The following is a 15,494-nucleotide window of genomic DNA, read 5'->3' as shown; positions in this document are numbered from 1 at the left end:
GCGAGGGCCTCGTTTTTCACACCAACTTTTGAACACGTGAGACTAAGGATCCTGAAGACAAACTGCGTTTTATTGTCCTTCCTACTCTTCACTATAAGAATGCGGTTTCAGGTTGTTTTCCACCTACCAGGAAGATCAAGGATGTTTCTAGGCCTTCCAGATGTTCTGGATACATTCAAATCGGAGCGCCCTGATGTTGGCGAGCAGTTCTTCATTTATTTTTATGTCATCAAACAGGTTTGGGGTTGTATTTTTTTTTTTTGTGGGTTTATGGATTTTGCGACTGGAAAGTTAGTGTGATGCCGCCTCAGAAAACTGAGGAAAATCTTGTAGTTAAGAGCTGAAGAAATTATTAATGATCGTAATTACCCACATTTTTTGCGTGGAGGACTCCTTTGTCCTCTTCTTCTTTTTGTCTAAAATTTGCGTTAAGTAAGAGCTTACGATTTATTTTTCATTAGCAGCCCTCTTGCCATAGCGGAGCAGGAGTTGCGTGGACGGGCTGTCGGAGGTGGGCTTATAAGGTTTTGAAGGCCAGATGCTACGAGCCAGATGGGTTTTACTGTGTGACTTCTTTCTCTCTCGCTCTGTTTTTCCTGGTCTCTCCTTTGCCCGCGTTGGATCGTGGCCTTGACACTGCGCGATGGTCCGTGTCGTTCTGTTAGATCTGGTTTGGTAACTGAGGAAGATCAAGGTCACACTGATGCGTTTCCTCCACCAAAAACATCAGTGTCTATATTAATTCAGCTTTAATTGTATTGAAGTGAAGCCCCTTGAGGGGAAAGGGCTGGGAAGGGGAGTGTTTTCTGCCTCCACATGAAGGCACTACAAGTGCCTTTCCATTCTTTCATCTCTATTCATAGAGAAGCATATTTCAAGGAGAGGGTCAGGCACAGAAGGAGAAGGTGCTGCTGGTGCCGCATGGGACTTGGATGATCGTCCTCTCTCGTGAGCCTGCCCTGAGCCAGGAGTTTACTCAAAAAACGTGTTAATTAAACCACATCAGGTGAAAATGTAGGTCCCAGTATATATAAAAATTTAAAAAGTAAATTCAAAAGCCTGAGAGTGAAGCACTGGAAGGGGGATGACCTTGGTCATCGTGTTCCTGGAGTCTACAGAAGGGCAGATCCCCAACTGCTGAGACGATTTGGTGGTGGTCAGCAGGGATGTGCTGGTCCCATCCTGGGGACTTCTCTTTAAATAATGGCAGAGGAGACTAGGTAAGGTTAGGCTGGATGTTGTAGGCTGAGTTTGGGAAGGACTGGACACAATCCTCCTCCTCCTGTTGCCCTAATGAGCAAATAGATCTGGAAAGTGGGACGTGCTTAGTTATGAGCTATTTCCAGTCCAACTGTATTATCCAAAAAGAAGTCCGCTGTTGGTTTTCTTTCCCTGTCAAGCCCCCTGCTCTTCTCGGGCCTCAAGGAGTCTTCCCTCTTGCAGCCCCGTGCCAGCCATGACCCCTCAGATCAGTGTCCCGTTCCTGTCCTCCTCCACAAACATCTCATCCCTGTTAGGAAATTAGTTGTACATCGAGAAAACTCACTGCTGGTGAGAGCAATCGAGAGTCTTCAGCTGGTGCAGGTTCACAGAAGGAGATTCAGGAGGTGAATTTGGTGTTGTGTTGGGGAGCAACGCAGACCTACCGCATGGCACGTCCAGGATGCCGTGTATATTCATCTAGTGCTATCCGACATGCACCCATCCCTTGCACTGCCCTTTGGGCAGCTTCCCCTAAGGAAAAGCGTGTAGGACCTGGTTTCCTTTGAAGAGGGAAGTGTTAAGTGCAAGCAAAGATCACAGACCTGATAAATCCAAGGGATGTCGAATTACATCAAACTTCCTCGTCTTAATGTGGAAACATCAAGACCAGAGACCTGAACCAAGTGACAGGAATTGCTGTATGCAATGCCACGTTAGGGAGAGGTTGTCTTCGTACTATCCATGGCACATCACCTCATTCACACCCTGCTTTCCTCTTCCCTACCAGTCCCGTTCATGTTTTTAGTACGAAATGAGTCCCATGTACGTGATAATTAGGATTATAGCCTCCGTCTCTCTCTCAGGCTTCCTAGCTACCCTTCACATTTGATCTGCCGCCTTCTCCAAGGCTTGCTCTAGGAAGTTCTTGCACTCCTCTTCCTCCAGTCTTTCTCAGCCTCTTCCCACCACCCTCCTCTCCATCACTCAGCCTTCTTTCCTCTGACTTGATCTTTGCTTCAAAACGAACTGCAGTTGGCCGCACCTCGAATGCTGTGTTCAGTGCTGGGCCCCTCACTCCAAGAGAGACATTGAGGGGCTGGAGCGTGTCCAGAGAAGGGCAACGGAGCTGGGGAAGGGTCTGGAGCACAAGGCTGATGGGGAGCGGCTGAGGGACCTGGGGTTGTTCAGCCTGGAGAAAAGGAGGCTGAGGGGAGACCTCATCGCTCTCTACAACTGCCTGAAAGGAGGGTGTAGAGAGGTGGGGTCGGTCTCTTCTCCCAGGTAACAAGTGATAGGACAAGAGGAAATGGCCTCAAGTTGTGCCAGGGGAGGTTTAGACTGGACATTAGGAAATTTTACTTCACTGGAAGGGTTATCAAGCATTGGAACAGGCTGCCCAGGGAAGTGGTGGAGTCCCCATCCCTGGAGGTATTTAAAGGACGTTTGGCTGAGGTGCTTAGGGACATGGTGTAGTGGTGGGCTTGGCAGTGTTAGGTTTACGGTTGGACTCGATGATCTTAAAGGTCTTTTCCAACCTATACGATTCTGTGACCCACACCTTCTCTACGCAGGGATCACTCAGTCATTGCTGCCCCAGCATTTGCTCCTTGCAAAACCAGTTAGTACTCTGTCTTCCCCCAAAACACTTCTCCCATCGCTTGGTGCTAAGCCCAGGTTAGCTCCCAGCCTACGGTAAAGCCACAGGTAAGTCTGCGACCAGCTCGGAGGAAAGCCTTGCTGTCAGAAGATCCCCTGACATGTTTGTATTCACAAGCTTGTCAGCATTTGGCTTTTTTTTTTTTTTTTTCCCCTCTTGGGGAAAATTGCTACTGTTTCTAACACCACTTCAGATCCTCCGAGCCTACTTGTGAACAAGCCTAGCGTCAGTGCTAAAACGCCAGATGCCGTGGAGACCCGTTCTGGGTGAGCCTACGCTAGGGACCGTCACTCCGTTGGCATTGGGGATGGTGGAGTTAGGAAGCCAAAGAGAGAACCTCTTTTATATAAACTGTAAGTTTTTCATAAAAGCCTTTCTAATTTGTACCAAAGAGACTCTAGCACACCCTTGGGACTGGTAAAAATAATAATAGCTTAAGTGGTAGAAGACTGTGAATTTGAAACAGAAGGTTACGCGATGTAGAAGTATTACAAAAACGTCAACATTGTATATCAATAAATGTAATTTAGATATACAAAGGAGATAGCAAAGATTTCAACAAAGAACTGTCAAGTCTTACCTCTTCAGATCTTCTTGAAATAAAGCAGATGTCTTCATCCAATTGATCCAGAGAAACTGGCCTTCACATCCAAAAGTATGTTATTTGAAATCACAAATGGATTACTCCTTTCAAAAATTACATGGTTTGCTATTTTTCAATCTTTTTTTATTCGGAGATGAAACACACATGTTTATATTGGCTGGTTTAGCCTAGAAACGCAGCATTCCCCAAAGCTAGCAACCCAGAGCTCGTGGAGCCTCAACTGCCGGACCTGTAATAAAAGAGATGAAGGCAAATGGCACTCATTAGAGCTGTATCTGTCCGCTGTTTGAAATACGCCTTTGTAATAAGCAATTTAATTTTTACTATTCCATACCGTAACAAATGGCTACTGCCCCTTTCCAAATCCTCTAACCGGTGCTCAAATGGCGTGCTTTATCGAGCCTTGATCCGACGTGGGCTCCGCAGAGGAAATTGCTGGTTTAAGGCTGTGTTACTCTAGGATATTACGTCTGAGCCTTGTGATCTTTCCCCTCGCTTAAATCTGCAACTGCTGGGATGCATCTAAGAACAAACACTCGGGTTTTCCTTCCCTTGGTTATTGCTGTCACGTAATATTAACAGTTTCGAGGTTGCAAATCACTGAAATCCCAGGTCACCTGGAAACTAAGCCCCTTATGTGGAGGTCCCAGAGCTGGATCAGGGCCTTGGCTGTGCAGTTTCCAATAACTTAAGAAGGGAGCAGAAAAAGACAGTTCCATATGTCCTCCTTATGACCGCTCCTGCTTTGATATAAATTCCTCGGATTTACCCTTTTCAAAGCCAGGGCTTCAGTTCTTTACCCTGGCCTCACCCTACCTTACCCGAGATGCTTAAAAGTTCAAGTTTAGCCCAAAACCGTGTGGGAAGACGTCGGTCCCTGGCTCCCAACAGCTCCTGGCCTCTCCTCCCCACTGGCACCTTTGCAGGCACAGCTTCGGGGGGCAGAGAGAAACACTTGGCCTTGGGGAATGCTGGAGCCGGGGGGCTTCACTCCGCCGTCTCCCACCCTGCAGCTTTATTTGCTGGGCGGGCTCGGAGGGCAGAGTGCGGCGGGGCGAGGGCTGAGGACCTCCACATCTGGGACCCTCCACATCTGGCCACGCTTCGCACTGGCCATCGAGGAAACGCTGCTGGGGGGTAGCGTATTCACGTGGACGCCCGCGTGCGTCAGGTCACCGTGCTACCAAAACCCACTGCCATCTGGCTAATTTTTCATTCTTTTTTCATTTTTCTATTTTTCTTCAATAATGTGGGTTGTTTTTTTTTTTTCTTTTTTCTGCTTAGCCCGGAAGAGCTGCTTACGGCAGCCTAAACCGCCTGCGCAGCCGTGACCAGAGAGACGCGGCGTGTTACCGTACCAGAATTAAAGCTGCCTTAGGAAGGCGGGCAGTGCCGAGGCCTCCTCGAGACCCTGGGCTTTTTAATGCTGATAATGAAGCACCATGAGCCTATATACAAGGTGCGTCAGAGGCGCGGAAGCTGCAGGCCAGGTACGCCTGAGGAAGGGCAGGGTGAGCGGTCCTTGCAGGGACCTGGGGCTGGCGGCTCCAGGGGTGGTTCTGGAGGGCAAATGGGCTCGTGTGACAATCCCACCGGGTGACAAAGGAGGGACAGCGCAGCCCACAACGCCTCCCTCGTAACAAGCGACGGTGCTTCGCGCGCTGGCTGCGTGCAAGTCCACGGCCGTCGGTCCTGCGAGCCCCTGCTCCGTGAGACGGGATTAGCGAGGGGGAGATGGGACGTCGGTCCGTCCCTCGGGGCACCCCAAAGCCGCTGCCCTCCCGGAGCGAAGAGCCGTGTCACAGCTGCTGTCCCCGTGGACATCCAGGGATACCCTGAGGAAGTGCAGCGGCGCAAGAAAAGCCTGTGGCTTTCCTTCGAGGTGCGGAAAGCAGGTAGGTTTAGTCAGGGGAGTACCAAACCTTGAGGGATGCTGAGCTGTAGCACAGGGCTGTCAGGCCGGGACATCACAGTCCAGCTGGGCTGGGCAGAGCCTTGCACAGACCGGGTCGTATCGGTGGAGAGAGACGTGAGCGCAGGGTAGTGCTTGAGCGCAAGGGCTTCTCAGAAATCGAGCTTATATAATTTAGAATTAACTCCCCTGACACAGTACTGTATTTTGTGCGTGGATTTGTCCCTGCAGAGCGAGCTGTAATCCCGGTTTCGTGACCGTAATGTCTCCTCCGGCCAGAGGGAAATCTGACGGGAGACGTCGTGGAAACCCCCCTGCCCTAGGTTTGTGGCGTGCGTATTTCAGCCTCTTTGGCTTCTGCTTCTCTTGCTTTAGAGATTTAAATTCTGTGGATAATAATTTAATCAGGACTGCTTCTCCAAAGAGGTAATTTGCGCCGTGCATTAACAGAGACAAATATCAAATGACCGAAATCATTTGCAGATGGAGCGGGGCCACAGCTGGAGCCCTGCTATGGGTAAAGCGGGCTGCAAGACCCATCTGCTTCTGCTTTGAGGGCCGTCGCTGCGTTTGGTTTAGGTGGGAAGGGGCATGTTTGGGGGTCTCGCACCCGGGCAGAGGGAGCGCGGCTCTGCGGGACGGCTTCTTGCCCCCCAGGGAGCACCTAGGGAGAGGGGAGCGGCACATCCAGAGCCGCGCTCCCCGGCAGACGGGTCAGGCAAACATCTGTGCCAGAAATGCCGGGGCCTGGGGAAGCTCCTGCCGTCCTCTGGCAAGGGGCAGAGGAGGGGAGCACCCTCCTCTTGGTCCTCTACTCCCGTTGAGCATTAGCTGAACGGTGCAGCTCCCTTCTCCTCCTCCCTGTTCTCACATGGGCTGCTGGTGACTGATACAAGCAAGGGGCAAACCAGGCTCTGGGCTTTCTGAAAGGGTGACTTTCATATAAGACATATATTCCTTGAGGCAAAACCCATATCCTCTTTCACTGGCAACAGCGAATCCCGAAACCGGCACTCCAGGACAATGACTTGGAAGACTTCTCCGCTGCCCGCTCGCCTGAGAAACCTGGGATGTGGGGAGCCGAAGGGTCGGGGGCGATGAGGCAGCGAGCACCGGGGAGGTTGTATAACGTGGTGTGGAATATCATTGTTCCAGCCAGGATGAGTAAGAGCACAGCTGACGCTGGTCACCGACTGCACTTCCATGTGTCTGAGGGAGGGGGAGGCTGAGAGACGGTTGCACAGTTGAAAATAAAGACAATAAGTCTATAAAAGTTTAAGAACTGAATAGATTCCTAACATTTGTTTTTCATTATCACCAAATAACATATAAATAAACATACAACAGAACCAAGAGCAACATCTTAGTTACCCTCTCTAGAAGAAGCTGTGTTTAGGCTTAACTTAGCCTTCTTTGGCCAAACCTCCTCCTTGTACGCTCTGTAATGAAGTGAAATAGCAAAGCTGGCTAAGCTATAAGGCCTCCATCTTCCTTTAAAACTGAAAGCAAAGCAAAGGCTTGTCAATACAGGAAAGCTAGATGTCAACGTGCTGCTAATTCTTACAAGTCGGGAGTACGGGGGCAGAACGTGTGCAAATAAGCACGGTGAGAGTCAACAGACCCTTTTTTTTTTTCCTCTCTGTAAAGAGGACACAAGCATACGTAACTCTTGCTGTTATTGTTATTGCTTGTTCATAATTATTAGTGCATCTCAAAGAAAAAATGGCTGTCGATACATAATGGTGGGTTTTGCGTTTCCTTTTTTCATGTTTAACGATGTAAAACGGCCCCCCGAGTGATGCCGCGCGCTCTGTAAACACGGCCTGGCGCTTATGAGAAAACAAATAATTCGGGCTTAAAATGCAAGGGGCTGCTTAGCTGACACGGGGATAACGAGTGTTTCCTAATCATCCTCTGCCTTGCACATCTCATGGAAGCCTCTTACGGTGACTGCCAGTCGAGGGGAGGGAATGGGATGATCCTGGTGCAGGAGAGTTTGCGGAGAGGGATGAGAAGCTCGGTAGTGTCATTTTAAATGACGGTTCTAAGAATTCACGGAGTAAGATGGGAAGGACAGGCGAATGGTCAGGGAGAGATAGTGATGGCCTGAGAGAGGGAAAATCTCAGAAGAGTCGTAGAGAGAGCCAGGAAAGAGGCAGCCCCACGAATGCAATTGCGTAGTACAGGTTGCTCTTCCGACGTGAACGTCTTGTTCAATCCATGCCCCTGTGGACGCGGTCGGACACAAATAACTGCCTTTACCGCGCAGGCAGAGCTCGTAGTTATTGAAAAGACCGTCTTAAGCAAACCAGATTGTACGAAACATCTCGGCTCTCACTGAGGAAAAATAATTGTAACTGCAGGGCCGTATGGAGGCTTTATAAAAGTCAGGATCCTTTGTCCTAAGGGCTTATAAACGTATCTGAGGACACGCTGTCGGTATGCTATGACTTCAGGTTTCAGGAGACTTTATTGTATTAGCGTTGTTGCTAACATCGCCGAGAGAGTAGAAGAGATGGCTTTCCTGCAATTTAGCAGAGCTTTCCTCAAAGGAAAGTCATGAATTCCAAAGCTTTTAGGTCACGCATGTTAAAATCTACTCTATCGCCGCTGCAAACATTACAGCTGTTGCCAAAATGTAAATGGGAAATGGGCTAAAATCTTCTTTACAACATCCTTCTAAGAGAGTCACTGATCTGCTAAATATGCATAGCAACTGGCACTTGGACCTGCCATAAAGCGCCCTGTGTTATGCTGAGAGACTTTTACCCATTCCAAAAGAAAGGGAGATCTTCTAAACTGACAAGGCTGCTACAGCAAGTTCTCCTCCCACCTTTGGTTAAATCCTGCTTGCATGGGAAGGCTCCCTCGCACTGTGATGCTGGGAAAAAACCCTACAAGTATAGGAATCAAGAGAAAAAGTCCCCTGGCATTAGAGACGTTGCCTCCGTGGGTTCTTCTCCTCTTCAGCCTCTGCCCACCCTCCAGAGGACTCTGTCGCGCTACGTGGGCCAGAGGGAACAGTGCCTTTATTTTTGGAATGTTTCCTTTTTTCCTAGATTTCTCTCCATTGTTCACGGGGAAAAAAAAAAAGCAGGGGCAGCTGGACCCAATAAAGTCTAGCAGATATAAAGAGGCAAAATTTGGGTGGGGGGACCTCTTCCTTGTGAAAGGAGTAATGTTATTTCCTGATTAAAAAGAACTGTTCTTTATTTTCCTATTGCGGACCCTGCCTTTGATCAGCCCATCCAAAGCATTACGAGCCTGTGGTGTTTCTGCAGCCGTGATGAGTGCGAGGCTTTTCTGTCCTCTGGCTCCTGCCTCGCCTGGACCGGCACTCCTTGGAGCGACGGGGCTGGGCTGCAGAAGACAACTGAAGCCTTTGAGGTTCTTCATCCCTATAACGACGTTTATCAGGTACGACATAGTAAAAGGGGACGAAACCTGTAAAATAAAGGGCACTGGTTGCATTCAGCAGAGAAAGAGGACTCGCGGTTCAGAAAGGAAACACGTGTGGGAGGGGAGGGCTCTCCACCAGGCGCTCTCACCAAAGCCTGAAGCTGGCAGCAACGCTTAGTGCAAGAGAAATTAAAAGAAAATACTGGAGAAACGGTGCAAGGCCTCCGCTTGCGGGGCTGGACCGGTGCCACGTGGTCAATGCGTGAGGACCCCTCTCGGGTCTGGGATGACACGTATTAATTATAACAGACGTTAATTATATGATCAGATGGGATTTCTTTTTAATTGGTGGGACACCGCACGGTGATCTGCTCTAGGAGGCAGAAATACCTCGTTTTGCGGATTTGGCAAATGTCCCTAATGAGATCCCAGCAGAAACGGTGAACTCACTGCTTACGAACAGTTAATATTACTAACTGATTGACCCAGCTACGCAGCTGGGACTTAAGACATTTGCAATACGGGCCTGTCTTTAAGACCCTCTGAAGATGCACGGTACAAAGTATTTCAGGGACTTCTGGGCTTAACGGACCTCTAAAGTTCATCTTAAAAGTAATATAAATTACTCTTGAAAACAGAACTAGGCTATTGCAAGTCTGAGTAGGTCAATGTATAATTGTTTTTAAATAATTTGGATCTCGATCTTGAAAAACAGTAACGACCCTAAGCATTCAAATAATTATAAGTTGTCCTAAAATAATTACAGAATTTTGTACAGAGGGTTCATTTGCTTTTATTTGCTTTTTGCTCTTGAGTTGTTAGGGTTGGCACTGGTTAATGCTTCCCAGTTTTTTCTTCACAAATATTAGGGAAACATTTCTTTCTTAAATGAAAACAGAGACTCTCACATAATTTCATGACTATTACACAGAACTTAAAGAAAAAAACCCCTATTGCAGAAAAATAAGGCTAGCAAGGACTACAAAGAGGTCACCTAGTTCATCCTCCTCCCCAAAGGCAGGAAAACCAGCAACTATAGTATTCTTTATAGCTGTAATCTATGAAATACTGAGTGATGAAGACCCCCACAAATTCCCAGGCAATCTGTTCCAGGACTTGGAAGCCTTTCTCCTGGAAAGGAGAGCCTCGTGTAAAACTCACCCTACCCACGGGATGACGGAGCAGGGGAACGCAGCCCCGCAAGGGACCACCCAACTCTCCAAGTCCAGCCCTGACAGCCGCGCAGCAGAAGGTCCCTCCAGGTGGGCTCCCGGGGCACGTCCCCGGGCGTCTCGGGGCACGGGACACCTTCCCGCGGCACGTCGAGCGCAGGGCCAAGAGCCACCGCTCCAATGTCCCGGGGGAGCTCCGTCGGCATCGGTCACCCACAACTCCTGAGCCTAGGGGATTTGCTAGGTGATGGCCCTTGGTGCGGCCACCCTTCCTATAGATCTGGTGATAACGCTCCCTCTCCGTGCTTCCTTCCCCAGCAGGGAGGATCTGCTCGCATCATCTGGTCCTCTAAACCCAGCTGGAAACCCAGCACAGCTCCTCAGCAGTGCCACCTAGCCGCTCCCGCCTCACCCTCCGCAGCCTCAGCCGCTCCTTCGGGCTTGCATTAAGGCCTTTGCACTCTTTTTTTTTTTATTTATTCTGCCGAATTGTATCCTGTTTTTCTTTAGGCCACCTCTCCAATTTGCTAAGATAATTTCTAACGCTGTGTTCGAACTTCCTTGCAGCCTGTGTCATGTAGGCATCATGCAGAAACGTATTCATCTCGCTCTCTATTTCATTATGGAGTAAAAACACTGACTGGCAAGAGGACCAGCAAAGAGTTTGGCAGAGCTCCTTTCGATGTGTTGCTTCCGTGACTGTAAACTATCGATAAACCGCTCCCTGCGGTGCAAATGCTCATTTAAGGAGTCTCCCCTGCTCAGCCGCGGGTGCCTGCCTTCCTCCCGCCTCTGCTCTTGCAAGCCCCGGGGGCTGGCGAGCCTTACAGTGACCCAGCCGAGGGAACCGCTCAGCAGCAGGACCGTCAAAGCACCGTGGAAATCAAGCTAAAGCAGCTGCCAGCTTTGCTGTACCTGGTCACCGAGGAGGTCAGCTTGGCCCGCCACGGTCACCCTCAGCAAATCCCCGTTAGCCGTCCTCCTTTCCACCTCGCCCTCCGGGTGCTAACGCGCACCTCGATTATGTGCAGTGTTTTGGGGATACGCAGCCAAGCTGTGTGGCCTCTGTAATACCTTCCCAACATTTTATTCATCCTCCTCCATAATAATTTCCCAACATTTTATTCATCCTCCTCCATAATAATTTCCCAACATTTTAGTCATCCTCCTCTATAATAATTTCCCAACATTTTAGTCATCCTCACCCAGTCTTTTAAGCTCTCCCTGACCCCACGAATTCCCTGTGATAACCCCTAATGATTTGGCTAAAACATCACCTTCATCAGGCCCAGCTATTTGCAAAAATCCTCATGTTTCTATCTCTACTCCGCCTTCCCTAACCTTACCTGTTGCTGGTGTTAGCAGTTGCCTGGCTGAAACTCGAATGTGGGGGTTTTTTTTAAATATAATGTCTCGCTAAACTCATCCCCACCCTCCTGTTTGCTTCCATGTCAGCTGTACGTGTTCCTCCTCCTCGCTGAGAAGAACCACCTGGTTTTTCTCTCCGTGTTTACTGACCTACTTGTGATGTTTCCTTATCTCGCCGCCTGTCCTCGCGCTCCCCCTTGCTCCGTCCAGCTCCGTCCCCGCACGCTCACGCTATTCTTTTACACTCGGTATTAGGGACTGGTCTGATTTATACTTTCTGTGCATGTTCCTTATTGTGTTCGAGATGACCAAGCTGATCTCATGCTATTCTTTCTATCTCGCTTCTGCATTGGGATGGTCTGCAGATGTGCCATTACTCTAATTCCAATAAGGAACTGCAGCTCCCTGGATGTCCTCCCCCACCTCTTGTGTTCATACCCAAACTCATGGTTTATTCAAGCCTGCTTTCTTGAAGTTCACAGTCTTCCCTCTCACAACCCACGCTTCTTCCTGGTTAACTTTTCCCCAAGCTGCTTTCCACCTTCAGTTTGTTTCTAGCAGTCAGAATCAAACTTTAGGAAAGCTGGAGAAGGCAACTTTTGACGCCCTAAAACATTGAAAAAAAAACCTGCTGAGCGCCCAGCGCTCGGCCGCGTTCACCTTCCAAGCGGTGCCTACAGAATTAAAGCCTGCCTGCTCAGCCTGGGCTTTGCACGTCTTTGTTACCTGCTCTGAAAAATCCTCCTCTGACTTCTCATTGCAGAGAATCCTCCGCACGTGCAGCCGCCCGGCAGTGCAACTCATTTTGAGAGACGCTTTGCCTAACGTGCCCACGCTCTCAGGTGTTCACGCTCCCAAGGGGGCTGCAGCAAACCGCCCTTCCTACGAGACGAGCTCTCGGTTTCCAACCCTTGTCTTGCCTGCTTCCAACGCTAGCGACGTATAACCCGCACCGAGCAGCCCCCCAGCCCGTTCCTTCCAGCTTCGGTCTGTAATTTTTGCTCTGTTTGCTGAAAGAAAAGCACACAGACAATGCCGGGAGGCCCAGGAGTGCCGGGCCAGACCAGAGCTATGGCTAACCACCCCGGTGCTCGCCGCAGGCTGGCAGAGGATGCCCGTGACCGGGCAATGAGCCGTACGGCGTGGCCTGGCAGAGGATGCCCGTGACCGGGCAATGGGCCGTACGGCGTGGCCTGGCAGAGGATGCCCGTGACCGGGCAATGGGCCGTACGGCGTGGCCTGGCAGAGGATGCCCGTGAGCGGGAGACGGGCCGTACGGCGTGCAGAGCGGGCGCTGCCGGGGCATTTCATACCCCCGGATGGGCTCTCGCTCCCGCACACACGTCCCCTCCCCCGGCAGCTCTCAGCATCCGCAACATCTTGGGCCAAGAAACCGCATCTCCGCCCGGCAGCGCGTAACGCGGTTCCAAAACCAAGGCTGCGCGGAGGAGCGGCGGCGGCCGCGGACATGGCATCCCTCCGCCGACACCCGGCCCCTTCCGCCGCGGCCCGGCCGGGCCCGGCCCGGCCCGGCCCGGCCGCGCCCCTCCCGCGGGGCCGCGCCGGGCCTGCCCGCACCGGGCCTGCCCGCACCGGGGCGGGGCTCCGGCGCCGCTCGGCCCCGCCCCGGCCCGCCCCCGGCGCGGGGCCCCGCCCGCTGGCGGGGCGCTGGGGCGGCCCCGGCCGCGCAGCCCCGCGGCGGCACGGCGCGCCCCGGCCGAGCATGGAGCAGTAGCGGCTCGGCGCCTCGCCGCTCCGTTCCGCCGGCCATGGGTGCGGAGCGCAGGGGGGAGGCGGCGGCGCCCCGCGGTGGCTGCGCCTGCGGCGGCGGCGGCGGCAGCTGGCGGCTCTTCCTCGGCTTCTTCGCGCTGTCGCTGGCGCTGCACGTCCTGACGCTGGGCTGCTACCTGGAGCTGCGCTCCGAGCTCCGCCGCGACCGCGGCCCGCAGCCCGCCGCCCCGCCGCGTCGGGACGGGACGGCGGCAGCGCCGGGATCCCCGGCCGCCGGCCGCCCGCAGCGGCCCGCCGAGGGCGCGGAGCGGCGCCAGCAGGTGGGTGCCGGGCGGGGGGCGGGGGGGTCGCGGCCGGGCGGGACCGCACTTGTCGCGGAGCCCCGCGCCCCCCCCCCCGCCCCCGCCCGGGGCAGCCCGGCGGCCTTGGCTCCATCCCTCCGCCCGCGGATGCGGTTCGGGCCGTCCCGCTCCCGCAGGCGCTTGTAACCCCCCCCCCCCCTTGTGTTTATTTGGGAAGAGGGGGGGGAAGCCCCAAAGTCCCGCTGGCGGGAGCTGAGCGCGGGGAGAGCTTGCGTTCCTTTGCCTCGGCTGGGACGCGCGAAGGGGGAGCCGGTGCTCCGGGGGTCTCCGAGGGCCGCCTGCGCTCCACCTGCTGCCCGCCGCTTGCCTGTCGTGACAGCCCCGCCGTGTCGGCTCCGTTCCCGACAGCCTGGCCTGGCCGGGGGAGAGCGCGGTCCTTGTGCCCGCGGGAGGAGGCGGCTGGAGGCAGCGACTCTGCCCGGGGCTGCCCCGGGCTCTCCTCGGCCCTCGGCCGGGCTCTCCTCCCCGGGCGGGCGGTACTGCGGCTGAGGAGCTCAGCCCAGCTCAGCTTGAAACCCGCTCCTCCTGCCCACCTCGTTTTACGGTGGCAATCCTGTTCCCTGCACACCCCGCGCTTGCCTCTCTCCTCCTGGGGTGGTTTTGATTGTTTGAATTCCCCACCACCACCACCCCGCAACCGAGATGCATCAGCCTTGTCGGTGATGGCTCGGCGTCCTCCCCAGCAGCTTGTAAGTCTGAACTGTGCGGGACAGGTCGGCTTCTGCCTCCGATTTTCCTCGCTGGTGTATCGAGCCCCTGGGAGCGGTGGTGTCCGGAGGGGCTCGCCTGTCCCGAGAGCCTCTGGGAGAGCAGGAGCGGAGCTGGGGCCTCTGCTCGCAAACTTAGCTCATTTTTTCCAGGCACGAAACCTCGCTGCGAGCAGGATAAGCTGGAGGAAGGAGTTTCCTCCCCTTTGAGCCTCGCAAGCGGATGGCCCGCTCCCCGAAGGTGCCGGCTGGCTTTGCCGGGGGGTCCCGGCGGGGGTCGGAGGGGGAGCGGAGACGCAAAGCCCTGCCGCAGCCCCCCGGCAGTCCTTGCCTTCCTGGCTATCGATGCATGGGGGGGCAGGACAGAAATAGCTTTGATAAAGCTGCGAGGTTGGAAACTCTTCCTCCGACTTGGCAGCGGGCAGCCGTTCCGCTGTGCTGGCCTCGGCTGCTCCCGGGAAAGCCGGGCTCGCGCCTTCCGGGGGGTATTTGGATTCTGCAGCTTCCGATAATAAAATCTAAGTAAGCATTGAACCGGAGAGAACCCGTGCTATCTAGTCATCGCTTTTTTTTTTTTTTTCCCCCTTCGGTACTTAAGCGGTGTCAACGTAAAGTGAGCCGGAGCGGCTTGATGTCGTGTTGGAGTTCTTAGGTTGTCTTGTAATAGCATGTGGCTGAAGTTCCTTTCGTGTTATCGTGCTGGATCTGTTTAGTCTTTAGAGCTCTTCTTTCCAGCAAATGTATAATGAAATACCAGGGTAAATACTCGAGCCGTTCATAAATTACAGCGTTAGATAATTTGTCTCTGGATGTGTACGGAGATCCAAGTGTTGCTCGCTACAGCTGACATACCCCAGATAAGGTAACGCTAATTATTTATTTCTTTATTTTACATCTGGCCTGCTGGGCGTAAGATGAGAAATTCTTTTGGACATATTGAAGCAGTTGGTTGTGAGAGAAAGTTTCCTTGTAGTAAGGGCATGCGAAAGGCTGGGCTTAACGGCCGGCATCCAGCTTGCAGCCGAACTGCTGGCTCTGAAAACACTATGTTTGGAAACCAGTGCTGTGACAACGTGTAATTAATATTATTTGTAGTAGTGCTGCTCTCCTGTTTCTCTCTGCCTTTTCTGCCGTGCCCTTCGCCTGAGTCTGTGGGCAGCTAAAAACAACCACCTTCCGTGTCTTAGGGTGCTGTGAATACATCCCTTCTGTGATTAAAGGTATTTGCAAACAGCCTGATTTAAAAAGTTAATATCAGCAGCGTTAAAAGCATCGGGGGACGTGTGGGGTTCCTAGCTGCTTTCCAACCTGGAGCAGCCAAGCTGGGCTGCTGTGAATCCGAAGTGCGGTCCCATGCACGCGTATTGGGAGACAGATGC

General features: G+C 52.7%; 1 protein-coding gene across 2 annotated transcripts in view; it reads left to right on the top strand.

The window, feature by feature from the left end:
* The first annotated feature begins 13,020 nt into the window (after positions 1 to 13,020).
* EDA (ectodysplasin A) overlaps positions 13,021 to 15,494 on the top strand; it is an 83,065-nt gene continuing 80,591 nt past the window's right edge. For both annotated transcript variants that reach the window (XM_075512992.1, XM_075512991.1), the window contains exon 1: positions 13,021 to 13,366. In XM_075512992.1, coding sequence (XP_075369107.1) covers positions 13,085 to 13,366 — 282 coding nt within the window. In that variant the 5' untranslated portion in view covers positions 13,021 to 13,084. The remainder of the gene's footprint in view (positions 13,367 to 15,494) is intronic.

Source organism: Mycteria americana, chromosome 10 (assembly GCF_035582795.1).
Source record: "Mycteria americana isolate JAX WOST 10 ecotype Jacksonville Zoo and Gardens chromosome 10, USCA_MyAme_1.0, whole genome shotgun sequence".
Lineage (NCBI taxonomy): Eukaryota > Metazoa > Chordata > Aves > Ciconiiformes > Ciconiidae > Mycteria > Mycteria americana.
The sequence above is the reverse complement of the archived record's forward strand: the minus strand, read 5'-3'. Positions and strand labels throughout refer to the sequence as shown.